Genomic DNA, 15526 nt, shown 5'->3' with positions numbered 1-15526 from the left:
AGCATGGATGGATTTTAAGGCCCTTTGTGCCCCTTATTGTTTTTCTCTAGTTAATTTCTCCATTAAAGTTTCTATATCAGTTTAGTTTGAATAAAAGTTGGACTATCATGTTTATTTTGGTTGAGAAAAGATTTGCATATCCATTGAGCATCGGAGATGTTATGATGAGTATTTTACTATGATATTTTTGAAATCATAATAGACAAGCACGACGGGGAGTTCGTGAGGTCGTCAGCTGGCAGGTGGTGCGCCAGTCTCCGGCTGTCCGCACGGCCGCCGAACGGGATGGCTCGCCAACTAGGTGGAGCGGAGGCAGTATAGCCGTCAGTTTGTTTCGGAGCAATTAATTCGGGATAAATGGATTCCACGGGAGTATATGCATGAATATCGGAAAGTTGAAAAAAAACCGGCGCATGATTTTGATCGATTCTCTTGGCCGTGAGAAAAAAGATGAATCGACTGCCAAGGATCGGTCTGGCAAATGCTACACATAAGACGGCTGTTTGGGAGTGTTTCCTCAAAATTGGTGTCTTAATCATCTTATATGGCAGCTGCCCATCTACGTGGTGCAGTTATATTATGTCAGACCAAATGACATGATTCAAAGCTAGTGTCGCTCCAAAGCCACATCATATACTTCAAGGTGATACATGGGCCTAGGTACGATAATTTTTTGCACTCGCTTCACTAGTCCAAAGTTTATTTCAACATAGATATTCATAACATGTTGGGCACTCCAAATAATGATATAGCCAGACTCACATGGAAACCAATCCAAATAACATACATGAAAATTAAACATTTAAGCCTCCATATAGTTTTCAAAGCAAACACTCGTTGCTCAGCCACTTCAGTGTGGCTCTTATTCTACGTAGTAAACATGGAATTGTTCCCTAGGTACTTGTTATTTGTTCCCAAGTTATATGGATGGACGGTTGAAATCTCCGCATAGAGTGCAGTTACATCCAGCAGAACACAGTTGGATTTCCAACCACACTTAACAACACCGTCTTTGCAGTGACCCAACTTAGTGAACCCATCTTGGCATGCGAAGGTGCATTCCTTGCGGGTACATGCTTCCTCTATCGGACCAATGACAAATGACTTGCAACCATTCCACCCTGCTGCTGAAGTATCTGAAAATAAAGGCCAACAAGAACACACCATGTCATGACCATCCTTTTCTAGGACGAATCGCAATAGCAAGTAATTATTTCAATGGTTTGTACCTGACGGTAGCAAAAGGAAGGTGATGGTCAGGAGTAGCATAAGGTTTGCGCTCGTCTTGACCCAGCTGTTGTGTCCATATGAGATGATTTTGATAGCAGTCTTGGTGTTCTGAGGAGAAGAACATATGTGTTGGGCAAGCATTTTATAATGAACATACTCCCTCCGTCCGAAAATACTTGTCATCAAAATGAACAAAAAAGGATGTATCTAGAACTAAAATACATCTAGATACATCCCCTTTTATTCGTTTTGATGACAAGTATTTTCGGACGGAGGGAGTATGTGTTTGTTTCCAGGGACTTTTTTGTGTAGGGACTAGAAAAAGTCCCTCTCAGAGACTTTTTTACCAAACGGGAGTGTTAAACGTATTAGGGTTTGGAACAATGCTCGATACCCTTGATGGGTACGGCTGTCATATATTTATAAGAGGGAACCGTACAAATACAAGTTGTGTTACAACACGTATATCTAATATATACTTAGTCTAACACCCTCCCTCAATCTTAACTATGTCCTGAAATACTCAGAAGGTTAAGATTGCGTCGACATCCTTCAAAAGAAGGCAAGGGCAAAGGTTTAGTGAAGATATCAGCAAGCTGATCCTTAGAAGAAACAAACTTGATCTGAAGAAGCTTCTTTGCAACACGTTCCCTGACAAAATGATAGTCAACTTCGATGTGCTTCGTTCGGCATGAAACACCGGATTAGATGAAAGATATGTGGCACCGATGTTGTCACACCAAAGGACAGGCGACTGAGTGGGAGAGACCTTCAACTCTCGAAGTAATGACTGCACCCATATGATCTCAGCTGTGGCATTAGCAACTGCTTTGTACTCAGCTTCAGTACTACTCCGGGACACTGTAGCTTGCTTGCGAGCTTGACAGGCGATCAAGTTAGGTCCAAAGAACACAGCATGTCCCCCCGTGGATCGCCGATCATCAGGACAACCAGCCCAATCGGCATCAGAAAAGGCTGAGATCAGTCCAGAAGATGCAGGCCGAAGATAGAGACCATATGAACCGGTGTGACGAACATAGCGCAGGATGCGTTTAACAGCGGACCAGTGAGGTCCACGAGGCGCATGAAGGTACTGGCACACACGGTTGACCGCAAAAGAGATGTCTGCTCGAGTAACGAGCAAGTACTGCAGTCCACCAACAATACCGCGATACTCCGTAGCATCCTCAGGAGAGAGCAAGTCACCATCAAGAGCTGTCAGCTTATCTGTGGCAGACATAGGAGTCGTGGCAATCTTGCACTGCAACATACCAGCACGACGTAGAAGATCCTGAGAGTACTTCCTCTGAGAAAGGGCCAGACCACCATCAGAATGAAGCACCTCCAAACCCATGAAATAATGAAGTCTCCCAAGATCCTTAACAGCAAACTCAACACTAAGAGAGGACACAAGCCGGTCCGTAGCAACAGCAGATGAACTGACAAGAATGATATCATCAACGTAGACCAGAATGTACATAGTCACCTCAGGCCGCTGAAGAATAAACAGAGATGTATCCGCTGTAGAAGGCACAAAACCATGCGCACGAAGAGCAGCTCCAAGACGTGCATGCCACGCACGAGGGGCATGCTTCAACCCATAGAGAGCCTTGACAAGACGACACAAATGATGTGGCTGATCAGGATCAACAAACCCTGGCGGCTGACGCATATAGACCTCTTCCTCCAGAACTCCATGGAGAAAAGCATTCTGAACGTCAAGCTGTCGAAGCGACCATCCTCGAGTAACAGCCAAGGAAAGAAGAACACGAATAGTAGTGGGTTTAATAACAGGACTGAACGTGTCTTCGTAATCAATGACATACCGTTGTTTGAATCCCTTTGCAACCAGGCGTGCCTTATACCTCTCAATGGAGCCATCAGCATGTTTCTTCACCTTAAATACCCATTTAGAATCAATGATATTGACACCAGATGGAGGTGCAACCAGACGCCAAGTGTTGTTCTGCTGAAGAGCATGGATCTCCTGCTCCATAGCAGCACGCCAATGTGGAATGCGAAGTGCTGCCTGAAAGTGTCGTGGTTCAGTCGTAGGATCTGCCTCAGCATGCGCCACGCATGCTGCAAGCCATGCGACAGTCCCGTCAGTATGCTTCTTCGGTTGGAAGATGCCACTCTTGCTGCGAGTATGAGGGCGCAGGATGACAGGCAGAGGTAGCGATGGAGCTGTCACCACAGGAGAGGACGCGCCTGCAGGTGAGTCAACAAGTGCGTCTGGCGGCACAGTCAAGCGCAGCACCTGACCTGAAGTTGTCGACGAAGAATGGCCAGGCGTGGGTGGCGACGAGGAACCAGGCGACACAAGTGCACCGGGCGACACGAGCTCACCGGGCGACACGGGCGCTTCAGCGAGCCCACGTGCATGGGACATGCAAGCATCCTCGATCGGTGAGGCCACCGGCCCAGGGGACCGAGCCGCGGGGTCAGCTGACCCAGGCGACTGCGGGGCCGCAAGCCCAGGCGTCGAGGCCACCGGGGAAGCTAGCCCAGGTGACGCGGGCATGCCAGCGGATCCACGTGCATGGGGCATGCACGTGTGATCAACGTCGGCGGAGGCCGTCGTATCAGCGGGTGCAGCCGGTGTAGCAACAGCTGGCATAGGTGGCGCACCATCATCATCAAGCAGCTCCAGTCGGGCACCTCGTCCAGCACCTGCACCGTGGTTAGGCAACAACAGAGGAGAGTATGCAGCATCTACAAACTGATCAGGCAATACTGGAAACGAGTGCAACTCGATGACAGGAGTGTCAGTGGGCAATGTGAGCGTGGAAAAGGGGAAGACAGTCTCATCAAACAGAACATCACGGGAAATGTAAACACGGTTTGATGGAACATGGAGACACTTGTAACCTTTGCGGAGAGGACTGTATCCGAGGAACACGCATTTTTTCGACCGGTACTCAAGTTTATGCTTATTGTACGGGCGAAGATGTGGCCAACACGCACAACCGAACACTTTGAGAAAGGAGTAATCTGGAGTTTCCTGAAGCAACACTTCTAGAGGGGAATTCATGTGAAGAAGTCGTGTGGGAATCCTGTTTATCAAAAAACAAGCAGTAACAAAGGCATCGCTCCAGAACCGAAATGGGACAGAGGCATGTGCAAGAAGTGTTAGCCCAGTTTCAACTATATGACGGTGCTTACGCTCAGCTGCACCGTTCTGCTGATGTGTGTGAGGACAAGACACATGATGTGAGATACCAAGCTTCTGAAAGAAGGTGTTAAGATTACGGTATTCACCTCCCCAGTCAGACTGAACATGAATAATTTTGTGCTTGAGTAACCGTTCAACATGTGCTTGAAATTGCATGAAAACATGAAACACATCAGATTTGCGCTTAATAAGATAAAGCCAAGTAAAGCGACTGAAAGCATCTACGAAACTGACATAATAGTTGTGCCCACTAACAGAGGTTTGGGCATAGCCCCACACATCGGAAAACACAAGTTCAAGAGGAGCCTTGACAGCACGATTTGATACAGAAAAGGGCAACTGATGACTCTTGCCTTGTTGACAGGCATCACAAACTAGAAACTCCTTATTACTGGACTCAACGGGAAGACGATGACGATGAAGCACATGTCGCACAATGGGAGTGGCAGGGTGGCCAAGGCGAGAATGCCACTGCAACGACGACACCCGCACACCACTAAACACCTAAGATACTCGTGGCACATCAGGCACGCGTGGCACATCAAGCGCATATAAGCCGTCACGAGCTCGACCACTAAGAAGAACGTCCCTCGTGTCCCGATCCTTAACAAAAAAAATGGAAAGGGTGAAACTCAACAAACACATTGTTGTCAAGAGTTAATTTAGGAACCAAGAGTAAACTACGTGTGACTGAAGGAACACGAAGGACATCAAGGAGACGCAAGGTTTTAGTGGTATGAGAAAGAAGAGATGCCTGACCAATATGTGAGATGGGCATACCTGATCCATTGGCAGTGCGAACCTGATCATGGCCGGTGTAGGGCTGTCGAGTGGCCAACTTGTCAAGCTGGCTCGTCAAGTGGTCTGTGGCGCCTGTGTCCATGTACCAGGCAGGATCAACAGAATATGAAGGAGTGAACCCGGGCTCCTGTGTGGCAAGAGCAGCTTGCTTCTCGTTGCCCTTCCCATTGTTCCCGATGCCAAGGAAATCACGTTTAAACCGACGATGACACCGAGACGCCAAGTGCCCCTCAATACCGCAAAGCTGACACTCGACACCACCACCACACGCCTCACAGTGAAGTCGCTTGCGACCAGCCGTTGGAGGAGCGGGAGGACGAGGCTGGTTGCCCGAGGGCGGCGGTGGCTTCTGCTTGGCACCACGGGCACCTCTGCAAAGAGCAGCATTCGCAGAAGGGCCCTCCGTGTAGACTCCGACAGAGCGACGAGCAGCGAGCCGCTGTTCCGTGTTAAGGAGGCGGGCGTAGAGGTCACGGGGTGGCATCGGCGTGTCACGCCCGTTGACATTTTCAACCAGAGTCATAATCCTCGTCCAGTCCATTAAGAATGAATGAAGTAAACTCCTCATCACGGAGCGGCTTCCCAATGGAGGACAGTGTATCGGCCAAGCTTTTGACTTTGTTGAAGAAAGCGGTGACAGAGAGATCATTCTTCTTGACCACACCCAGCTGATTGCGTATAGCAGACGAACGTGCGAGCGACTGTGAGGAAAAGCTGGAGTCAAGCGTGGTCCATGCATCCCTCGACGTGGCGGCAAAGACAACCATGCCAGCCACGGATGGAGTGAGCGACGACTGGATAGCACCCAGGATGGCTTGATCTTGAGCAGTCCATCGACGATGAGCAGGGTTGGGGACCATGACAGAGCCACCATGAGACGAGGGCACCGGAACCATAGCCGGAGGGCACGGCAGGGAGCCATCAACATATCCTTCAAGGTAGTGGCTCCGCATCAGCGGCAACACTTGAGCGCGCCACAGGAGATAGTTATCAGCAGAAAGCTTCACCGTCACCAGATGGGCGAAGTGAAACGGCCCTGGTTCGGCCATCGGTGCGGAGAGCGGCAGATCAGGCGGCGGACCAGGCGTCAGAACAGCACTATACGGGACTAGTGCCTCGGCCGATGGTTGTTGATGATGGCCATAAGCCGCCGAGGAGCGCGCACCATACGGGAGCGCAGGAGGAGCGGCGTACGGCTGGGCAGCAGCGTAGGACGCCGGGGCTGGAGCAGAATACGGCGCATACGTTGCAGCCGATGGCGCGAGGTAGGGCGCCGGGTACGGGCCGCCGTACGGCGCCTGGATGGGAACGCCATAGGGCCCCGAGGCCAGGGGCGCATCGTGGTACGAGGCCGACCTGGCCGCATCGCCGTACGGGGCCGAGGCTAGAAGACCACCGTAGGCCGCCTGCCCATTGGCGCCGCAGGAGGCCGGTGGTGGAGGCGCGCCCCGCGACTGGATCGGGATGGCCGCGATCGGAGGCGCATCAGGCGACCGAGGCGGCGGCAACATGGCGGGCGATCGATGCGGCGCGGGAGGATGTGATCCCGATGCAGTAGATCGGGCCCAGGCAAGTGGAGGCGACGCCAGGAACGGCGACTCCATCGCCAGAGTGGAGAGAGGCGGCGCGGCGGCGGGGGCCGGCGCGACGGCAGCAGAGGAGGCGGAAGCGTGACGCGGATCGAACGTGTCGTCTGATACCATGTTAAACGTATTAGGGTTTGGAACAATGCTCGATACCCTTGATGGGTACGGCTGTCATATATTTGTAAGAGGGAACCGTACAAATACAAGTTGTGTTACAACACGTATATCTAATATATACTTAGTCTAACAGGGAGGGACTTTTTAGGGACTAAACTAGGCATTTGGGACTAAATGAAGAAGACTCTCAAGGAGAGTCTTTTTTGGGACTTTTTGGGACTTTTCCAACAATGCCCCTTCATGCATCCATTGGCCCGCCACCCCATGGTGTTGTTTGATTGTTATGTTTTATATACTAGGGGCAACATGGTCATTTAATAACCTCTAGGAAGGGACTAGGGACTTTTTAGTCTCTGGAAACAAACAGGAAGGGACTTTTTAGGGACTAGGGACTTTTTAGTTGGGACTAGAAAAAGTCCTAGGACTTATGAACCAAACAGGGCCTATCTCTATAGTGCATAGTATCATAAATTAGTACTCCCTCCGTCTAGGTGAGTAAGTCATCTTAGGTTGTGTACCGTGACCAAGGAGGGAAAAACGAGGGACCTTAATGATTATTTTCTAATTAATAGCATTGCATGCAATGAACTAACCACTGCATGTCGTGTTTGATAGTCTCAAGTCATTAAAAGCATGCACACCTCTCATCTCTTATTGGTTGATATGTCAAGAAACAAGAAACGAGGTAGAAGTTAATGCACCGCGCCTAAATGTTTTGGGATTATTTGGTTTTCATAAGATGACTTACACACCTAGACGGAGGAAGTATCATAGGTGGTCTCATTTATTGCCATGCATGACACATAGTAGCATCACATTTATTATGTTACGGTATCTACCTATGTTACTATAACCATCTCTCTCTTCTTTAATTGTCTGCCACATAAGCATGTTTGCGAGTCCCAAGTGCATGATACTACTTATGTTACCCCCACTATGGCAGCCTAATAGCTGGGTTAATGGGGCTACTGGGTTGGGAAATGTGGTGAGTTGTTAGATTTAATTCTTGTTTCATGGGAATCTGATAAGACAAATCACAGAGCCAGGAGAGTACGATTCTCAATGGTAGCTTAGACTATTAGTCTGTCAGAATCGTCTTCGATTACGGGAGAGTACGAGGCTGAGATGTTGGTCAGGTAGGAGTATGCGGATCAGGAAGTGCATGGTTGTTGAGACCTTCAAAATGCATCTGCTGCAAGTAAAATGATTCTTTGAGCATTTGGCGCACTTGCTATCCCCAGTACTCATACTTTGGTGGAGATTGACATGATTACTGGAAAACACAGGGATAACAACATATCTGATTGCAGTCGCATCAGTCATCTGTGCGGCCAGAGGACCTGTGGGATGTGTGTAGGAACTCGTTGGCTCATCAGCCTGGGCATGACACTACACCCACTGCTCGTGGGGTCGTGAGGAACTACTCAGCATCTGGGGCGACCTTCCTACGCCAAGTTTTTGTAATGAGGCCTGAGCGATGATGATTTTATTTTTGTTACGCCGCCAGAGAACCTGGGAGCAGCTCCGCTGGTAAGGACACTGGAGGGCGTGCTAATGCTGAGGGTTTGTAACTATCAAATGTATTGTTCAGTAGTACATTGTTGGTTTCCATTGATGTCTGGAGGGACTCCTTCAGCTACTGTTTGTATGTGTTAACTGGGGTACATTTCAGAAATTTTGTTTTTCATGGATTTTGGTGATGTAGGTGCGACTGTAGCAGATAGAAGTACAGAGCTTCAGCATGGAGGGAACATGGGCGAGTGCCGACTGGGAAATATGGGGGTGGTTTGTTTGCTGTGATTCAGTTATTCTGAAGTGGTTCTCATAAACTCTAGATAGGTCATAACTCTGCAAATGTCAGTGGCGAACATGTTGGGCAACGCCGCTATACCCAAGGTTCGAGAGGTAATTGCAAACATTTTGTCTTCTGTGATGTTTGTAGTAAATGATAATTACGTTTTGATATTACTGTTGCCCATCAGGTGTGTCTGCCCGGATGTCCAGGGATCTTACTTTGCAAGTAGGTACCGTGAGGACAGAGCTGAAGCCAGGGATAGGCGACGTATTCCCGTGGAGTGGGATTGAAGCACGATGTGCCACTCACCCGAGACGTGCTGACTTTCTATGATAACATGCTTACATGTACAGCGACAGACCTTAGCAAGTGAGTGATGCAAAAACATAGGTCTAAGCGGCTGGTGATTTACCAAAGAAGATGTGCTAACTTATGTTGCCGTATAAAAAAAAAGCAGGAAGTGGTTTAAGCACATGATCCCAATGCTGGAGGCGTGTGTTTGATATCAGATTTGTGGTGCAGAAGATTAATTTTTATTTTTTGCACTATTTTTTTTTTTGGAAAAGGACTGTTTGTGATAAACTGATAACGCAGCATGTGTAGGAGGAGCTGATGTACGGATCGGATGTGCTTGACTATGAGTTCATGAGATCTATGATGGATGAATTGTTGGGATACAGACTAGAATGGACACAAAAGGTAATAAATATGAAATGTTGTTATCCATTGGATTTTATGCAACAGCTTGTATGTCATGAGATTTGATTCGAATGTCATGTTTTGTAGCTCATGCTCCCTGTGCCAACGATGGTGGGCTATTCAGTATATGTTGTGGATATTGAGGAACACATGATGCCGGTGATGGACCTGTGCGAGACAACGGTGGATGATGACGAGATGTGTATCAACTATCAAGCATGAGGTCAATGCAGAGTTGGTGTTGAACGGCCTCCAGAAGTGCATTCATGCAAACATCGCAGGGTGGTATGTTCGAGCTACAGGGTGGAAGATAACCTACAATCTCCGGGAGTACAACGGGATGTACCTCGGAAGTCAGATTGCCTATCATGACGCTGTTCTGAAGACAAGCGACATGATGTGGTTTGTAGTGTCTCATTTTGGTTTGGGTTGTGGATGTGATATCCTACGACGATGGAGAAGCACTGTATTTTGCTACATGGTTTAGCTCCTATTCCTTTCGGTTGTGTGGAAGTGCTTGTAAGCAGAATGTGTTCGTAAAGTCTACATAATATGCTACGTGGTGAACATGCCGTGCTGGTGTTTGTTTAGTTGCGACCATGCTGGGTGAGAGTGTTAGCTTCCACCCAACTGCGTGTGTGTGGAAGCGCCTGTAAATCCCAATGTAGTTGATGCCGTGTAAATATAAAACCGTAAGAACTTGCCAGGTCCTTAATGTTACTCTTGGTTGATTCAGAGAGAATTTTTTGTGCGGTGCAGAGTTCCAGTTCGTTGGCATGATAAATCAAGTGGTCGTTCGCTGGCAAGTTTAGCACATAGTAGTAATTAGCAGTTCGGTGCCTACGCACTAGACGATATGACAGGCATTAGGGCCAGTTCTTTTCGTGCAGGATTCTGCAGAATCAAGATTCTGGAAAATTCTCCGAGAATCTACTTCCCCCAGAATCTGCCGTTGAGTTCTTTTCTCAGATTCCAGTTTGAGATTCTGGAAAGAGTTGTGTGCTGAAATGTCTGTACTACCCTTTGAAAGAGTTGTGTGCTGGAAACGAATAGGCAGCAGCATTCATCCATCTAATAATATTGACAGTACCAATATCTAGCAATAGCACCGATAGACAGTAGCATTGACGGTAACAAAAAAATAAATCTAGCACCATCCATCCATCTAACAAATTAAAACAATCAATCTATCCATCCATCTATCAAATTGAGACATCGATTCGTCCATCTATGCAACAAAATTTATCCATCTATCACATTTAGCTAAAAAAAGGAACAGAGAGTTCAGAGAGAGAGGACGGCTCACCGTGGCTGCACAACCGGCAGCTGTTGCCTCTAGGTGGAGTGGTGGCCGTCCAGCTGGAGCTTCGGGAGGGAGGGGGAGGCGCCGTCCGCAGCTGGTGCAGAGGGGCGCAGCGCGGCTTCTGGAGGGAGGGGAGGCGCTGCAGCTGCGGGAGGGAAGGGGGGGCGCTGGAGCTTCGGGAGGAAGTAGGGCTGATGCGGGAGTCGGGATCGGCGGCGGCGACGGCCTAGCCAGCGGCGGCGAGGTCCGGGATGGCGAGGCAGGGCCAGCGGCGGCGCTGGAACTCTAGCGCTCAGGTCCAGGCGCTCATTTCCTTCTGTACAGGTCGTGCGGGCTCGGTGGTATTCTTGCGGTAATAACCTGCTGCAACAGGGGCATGATGTTAACTCCAAACGTTTTCTTTCGAGGGACCAGCCAAAATCCTAAGATTGTGGGAAAATTCAACCATTTTGAAGATTTTGGATTGCACTAGGATTCTGAAGAATCCTCTGAAGATTTTGGAGAGGCAATCGAGTTCTTTTTTGGCTAAAGACTTTTCAGACCGAGATTCTCCATAATCTGCTCAAAAAAACTAGGCCCGCTCTGCCATGCAACGTTAGGAGCGACACGGCGATGGCGAGCAGAGTGACCATTAGATTCACTCCCACTAGCGGCAACACAATCGGGTGGGTGCTTGTCGAGCAGCGGAGTGGAGAATCGTTCGGACGGCGAGACTGCCGAGTCTGTGGCTATGGGTGTACATGCGTTGGTTGCTGCTCTGACTGGCTGCCGTCGACGAAGCGGCCCCGGCGAGATCTCAGGTGAAGAGATGCAGCTGGGTGCCCAGCTAAAACCTGATGCACTATGTACGATCGGGAGTCCGTGCGAACGACTCAGCTCTGGCATGTAGTTGTCCGTCGATAAGGTTCTAGAAACTCTAAGAAGAATAGTGTTTGCTTGCGCGGGGGACTTACGTCTTTCCTGGCGCATTTGAAGAAAAGAACTCCAGCGTTGCACGAACCCATGTCTACCACTCCTCTCGCAACCCACCCACCCCCGCCACCACCCGCCGCCGCCGCCGCCACCGTAACTAGCGCCGCCGCCGCTGCTCAGCCGTTTGGGGCGCCACTTACCCTCCCCCATGTCGTACCTAACGCTACTGCATGATGCTGCTAACACGACACTACGATTAGAGACCCTTTGACGAAAACTGTGTGCGATGCAATAATCGCAAACGTTGGTGTGAAAAACCGTCAAAAAAGGCGCAAAACGTTTGCGATGACAGATGCATCAAACACGGTTCAGATTTTAGTTGCATGTGCGATGCAGGGCATACGGTTCAGTTCAATTAATTGTTTGTGATGATGAAGAACAAAAGAAACGGGCAGGCAGATGAAGGTGTGTGCGATATACAGTATACGATTCACTCAGATGAACTGTTTGTGATTAGGCAACACAAAAGAAACGGTCAGCCAGATCAAGGTGTGTGCGATATACGGCATGCGGTTCACTCGGATGAACTGTTTGCGTTGAGACAAGAGAACAGAAACAGTTCAATATAACAAGATGTGTGTGATACGCGGCAAACATGTCTGTAATCAGAAATGTGTGAGAAGACCGATAATAACACAGACGATTGCTGGTAATAAGACGTGTGTGTTGTGTGATGGGATTACATACAAAACAACAACATATAGACACACACACACACACTTATAAGGACATGGTTACATAACCAAATTAAACATCCACTTACATAGGTGGCTACTACAACCATGGCATTTGCGCACACCACTGCATAATTACATAGGTGGCTACTACACGCATGACATTTCCACACACCAAAGTAAACTATATATTACATGCATGATTAATTAGGATATTGTGACGCATATTGTGACGCTTGCTCTGGTTGTGGCTTGATCCGGCCTCGTCGATCTCCGTAACAAGGCACTTTCTCATGACAACGATCCGCCTGTGCATCTCGTAGCATGTGTACATGCTCTTGGCCGCGAACCTGAGGTGAGGTTCATCAGTTGCCGCATCCAGGCCCCGTGCCAGGATACGGGACGTGTTCTGTTGGCATCCTTTCGTAGTATGGGTCGATGATGGCCGAGGCAAGTTCAAACAGGGAGTCCTTCTTCATGCTGCCCCAGACCCTGTAGTGCTCACGGATTTCGACAAGGTTCTGGCAGGCCAAGCCCGTAACCCTGAGCGCTTTTACATCGTCGGTGGTTTCCACCGTGACGAACTTGTAGTCGGTGTTGTTGACAAACCTAGTGAAACGGACGCAAGGCTCTGTGGCCATGCAGTAGTGGTAGATGAGGACATGATGGTGCACGCACAACTGGGCGACGGCAACCTTCTGATCTATGTCGGGACGATGGGCGGTGTACTGGAGGTCGATGCCGACCACCTTGTACTTGTCTCGAGCAAGCAACTGCTCAACGGTGTTGATGTAGTCATCCACCACGGCCGGGGCGATGTTGTACACCACGGAGAGATCCGTCTCCCTCGCGTGGGTCTCCACTTTATACTCGCTGAACTCCATTAGAGCGCCGCTAGACATTCCCTCTCTATGTGTCGTCGTGGGTGTGCTTGTTGTGTTGTGGGGCGCGATCGAAAGGTTGAAGAGACTAAGGTTATAATGGTAATGGGAATTAAAGGGGAAGCCGGACGGCCTGGAATATCGGCAGGCCCTGATGGCAGTTCTAATTTGCAGCGTAACTCCATTGTGTCGCACGTAACTGCATCGCATGGCAACGCGCGCTGCGCAACCGCATGCATATGGGGCCCCCGACGTGATCGTGCGCACGCCCAACCGCTGGCAGAGCGCGCGCGAAGGGACGCCAGCAAAGCGCTCCGCAGTCGCCTCAACGACGAGCAACCATATATATGCATATAGCAGTTGAACACGCAAGGAAAAGTTGTCCACAAGTCGAGCGCGCCGACGAACACGAGCAGAGCACGCTGCGGCGCCTAACGGCAAGTAGAGCTTGCCGAGGGATGCGAGCAGAGACCGACACAGTGATACGTGGCCAATAAAACGAACTGTGCGAGCGATGTCGGAGACATCAAGCACGAATCAGATTAGAGTTGCGTGTGCGATACATGGCATACAGTTGATCCATCCGAGTTGTTTGTGATGAAATAAGCCGTGTGTGTTGCGGGAAAACGCTTGCCGGTATATAACCTTAAATTTAACCAACAAAATGTTAATGCATGTTACAGAAATTGTATAATTGGAAACTATGTTCAAATACGAATCCAATGATATAATCTTTGGCGACATGCATTCGTATTTTATTAGTTAAATACTACTTATAAACCAGGACGGGGGTATAGTAGGTAATTAAATCGCAAATGTTTTTTTGTATTAACCATATGTGTACGTGTCCTTTCGTCCTCCTCTCGCACGTCTTGTCACCCCGCTGCCGCAGACGGCTTACAGTGCAAACTTGTGTAACGCACGGGGGCATTCTTTTGGCCAAACAGTGGCTCGAAGTGGCGCTAATGAATCATCGGTGAGCATGTTCCCGCGCAACCTCGCAGGTTCCCGCACAAGCTTCCCACCCGACTCGGTGAAATCCCCCAAAATTCCAATGCTTATCGGCCTGCTATATAAACCCTCACGGCCGGCGAGTCCTGCGTCGCATTTTCCCCTCCCTCCCTGTAGCTTATCTCGTGTGTTTCTCCCACAATCACCAATGGCACCGGTCCATCGTCATTGCTCAGCCACTCCGCCGTCATCAGAGGACAGTTCCAGCTGGGAGGCTACACCGCAGCGGCGGCGCAGTCCCCAGCGTAGTGTAGTGCGCGTGGCGTCCCTATTGGGTGTGTGTGGAACACCCACCACACGCTCCATCGCCGCTGCCCGTCGACAACTGTTGCCGGCCACCGTTGCCGCCACACCACCGTCGAAAGCCAGGGCCATCGCCCGCTCCGCTGCCGCGGCCCGAAGGCGGGAGGTGGCCGTCGTGGCCCCGACCCCACTGCCGGCCACCGTGTCCATCACCCGCTCCGCCACCGCGGCCCGAAGGCGGGAGGTTGTGGTCGTGGCCGCCACCCCATCGTCGGCCGCCCGTGGCCGATAGCGCACCGTCGACCGTCGGGATCATCACCCGCTTCGCCACCGCCGCCCGAAGGAGGGAGGCGGAGGTGGAGGCCCGCACGTGCGTCAGCGACCTTGCGCGCTACATCGAGTTCCTGTGGGAGGAGGAGGAGCGCCTCATCGATTACGTAAAGAGCCTTACCGCAGTCGTGGCCGCAGCACACGTCGACACAGAGCGCGAGGAATCAGGAGATCTACCGGCAGTCCGTCCGCTTTGAGAGGGGTCATCTGGAGCGGTAGAGGGCGTTCGAGCTGGTGAGTGTCGCTGAACGTGCAGCAGCGGCAGGCACCGTATTGCAGTTGTCCAGCTCGTCGGTATGCTCCTCCTCCTCCTCTGCCTCTTATTAAGCGCGCTCGGCAGAGGAGAGGCTGCCGGAAGTAGTACAAAGACCCTCCGTAGTAGTAGTCATATTTAGGGGCTATTTTGTTCAGTTCATCTGACTATAGATGTGGTGGAACTGTACAACGTACTTAAAATTAGCTAGTATATATATAGTTGAACTAGCTATTTCAGTACGTGGTTGGCAACAATTGAGGAAGAGTTTGGTCGGTTCGGCTGTCGAGTTGAACTGTTTGTATAAATTAAGAACGACTGCTTAATCTATGAATGAAATCTATGCTTAATTACTGAATTTTAGTTGCAAAAATTAGATGGTGCTAGTGATTTTAGCTGCATATTTTGACAAATCGCAGTGTTACAAGGATTGACAAATGGCAATGTTACTAGATC

At 49.8% G+C, this 15526-nt stretch overlaps 1 protein-coding gene across 1 annotated transcript; it reads right to left on the bottom strand.

Moving 5' to 3' along the window:
• Positions 1-744: 744 nt before the first annotated feature.
• LOC119309376 (pectinesterase inhibitor 10-like) lies at positions 745-13254 on the bottom strand. Its single transcript, XM_037585392.1, has 4 exons — positions 13135-13254; positions 10710-10991; positions 1230-1338; positions 745-1136 (listed from the first exon to the last, which is right to left on the bottom strand). Exons 1-4 carry the CDS (start codon positions 13252-13254, stop codon positions 868-870), a joined length of 780 nt encoding a protein of 259 aa, XP_037441289.1. The 3' UTR covers positions 745-867.
• Between the last annotated feature and the right edge of the window lie 2272 nt (positions 13255-15526).

Source organism: Triticum dicoccoides, chromosome 5B (assembly GCF_002162155.2).
Source record: "Triticum dicoccoides isolate Atlit2015 ecotype Zavitan chromosome 5B, WEW_v2.0, whole genome shotgun sequence".
NCBI classification, from domain to species: domain Eukaryota; kingdom Viridiplantae; phylum Streptophyta; class Magnoliopsida; order Poales; family Poaceae; genus Triticum; species Triticum dicoccoides.
Note: the sequence above shows the minus strand (reverse complement) of the source record. Positions and strands in the feature narration are given on the sequence as shown.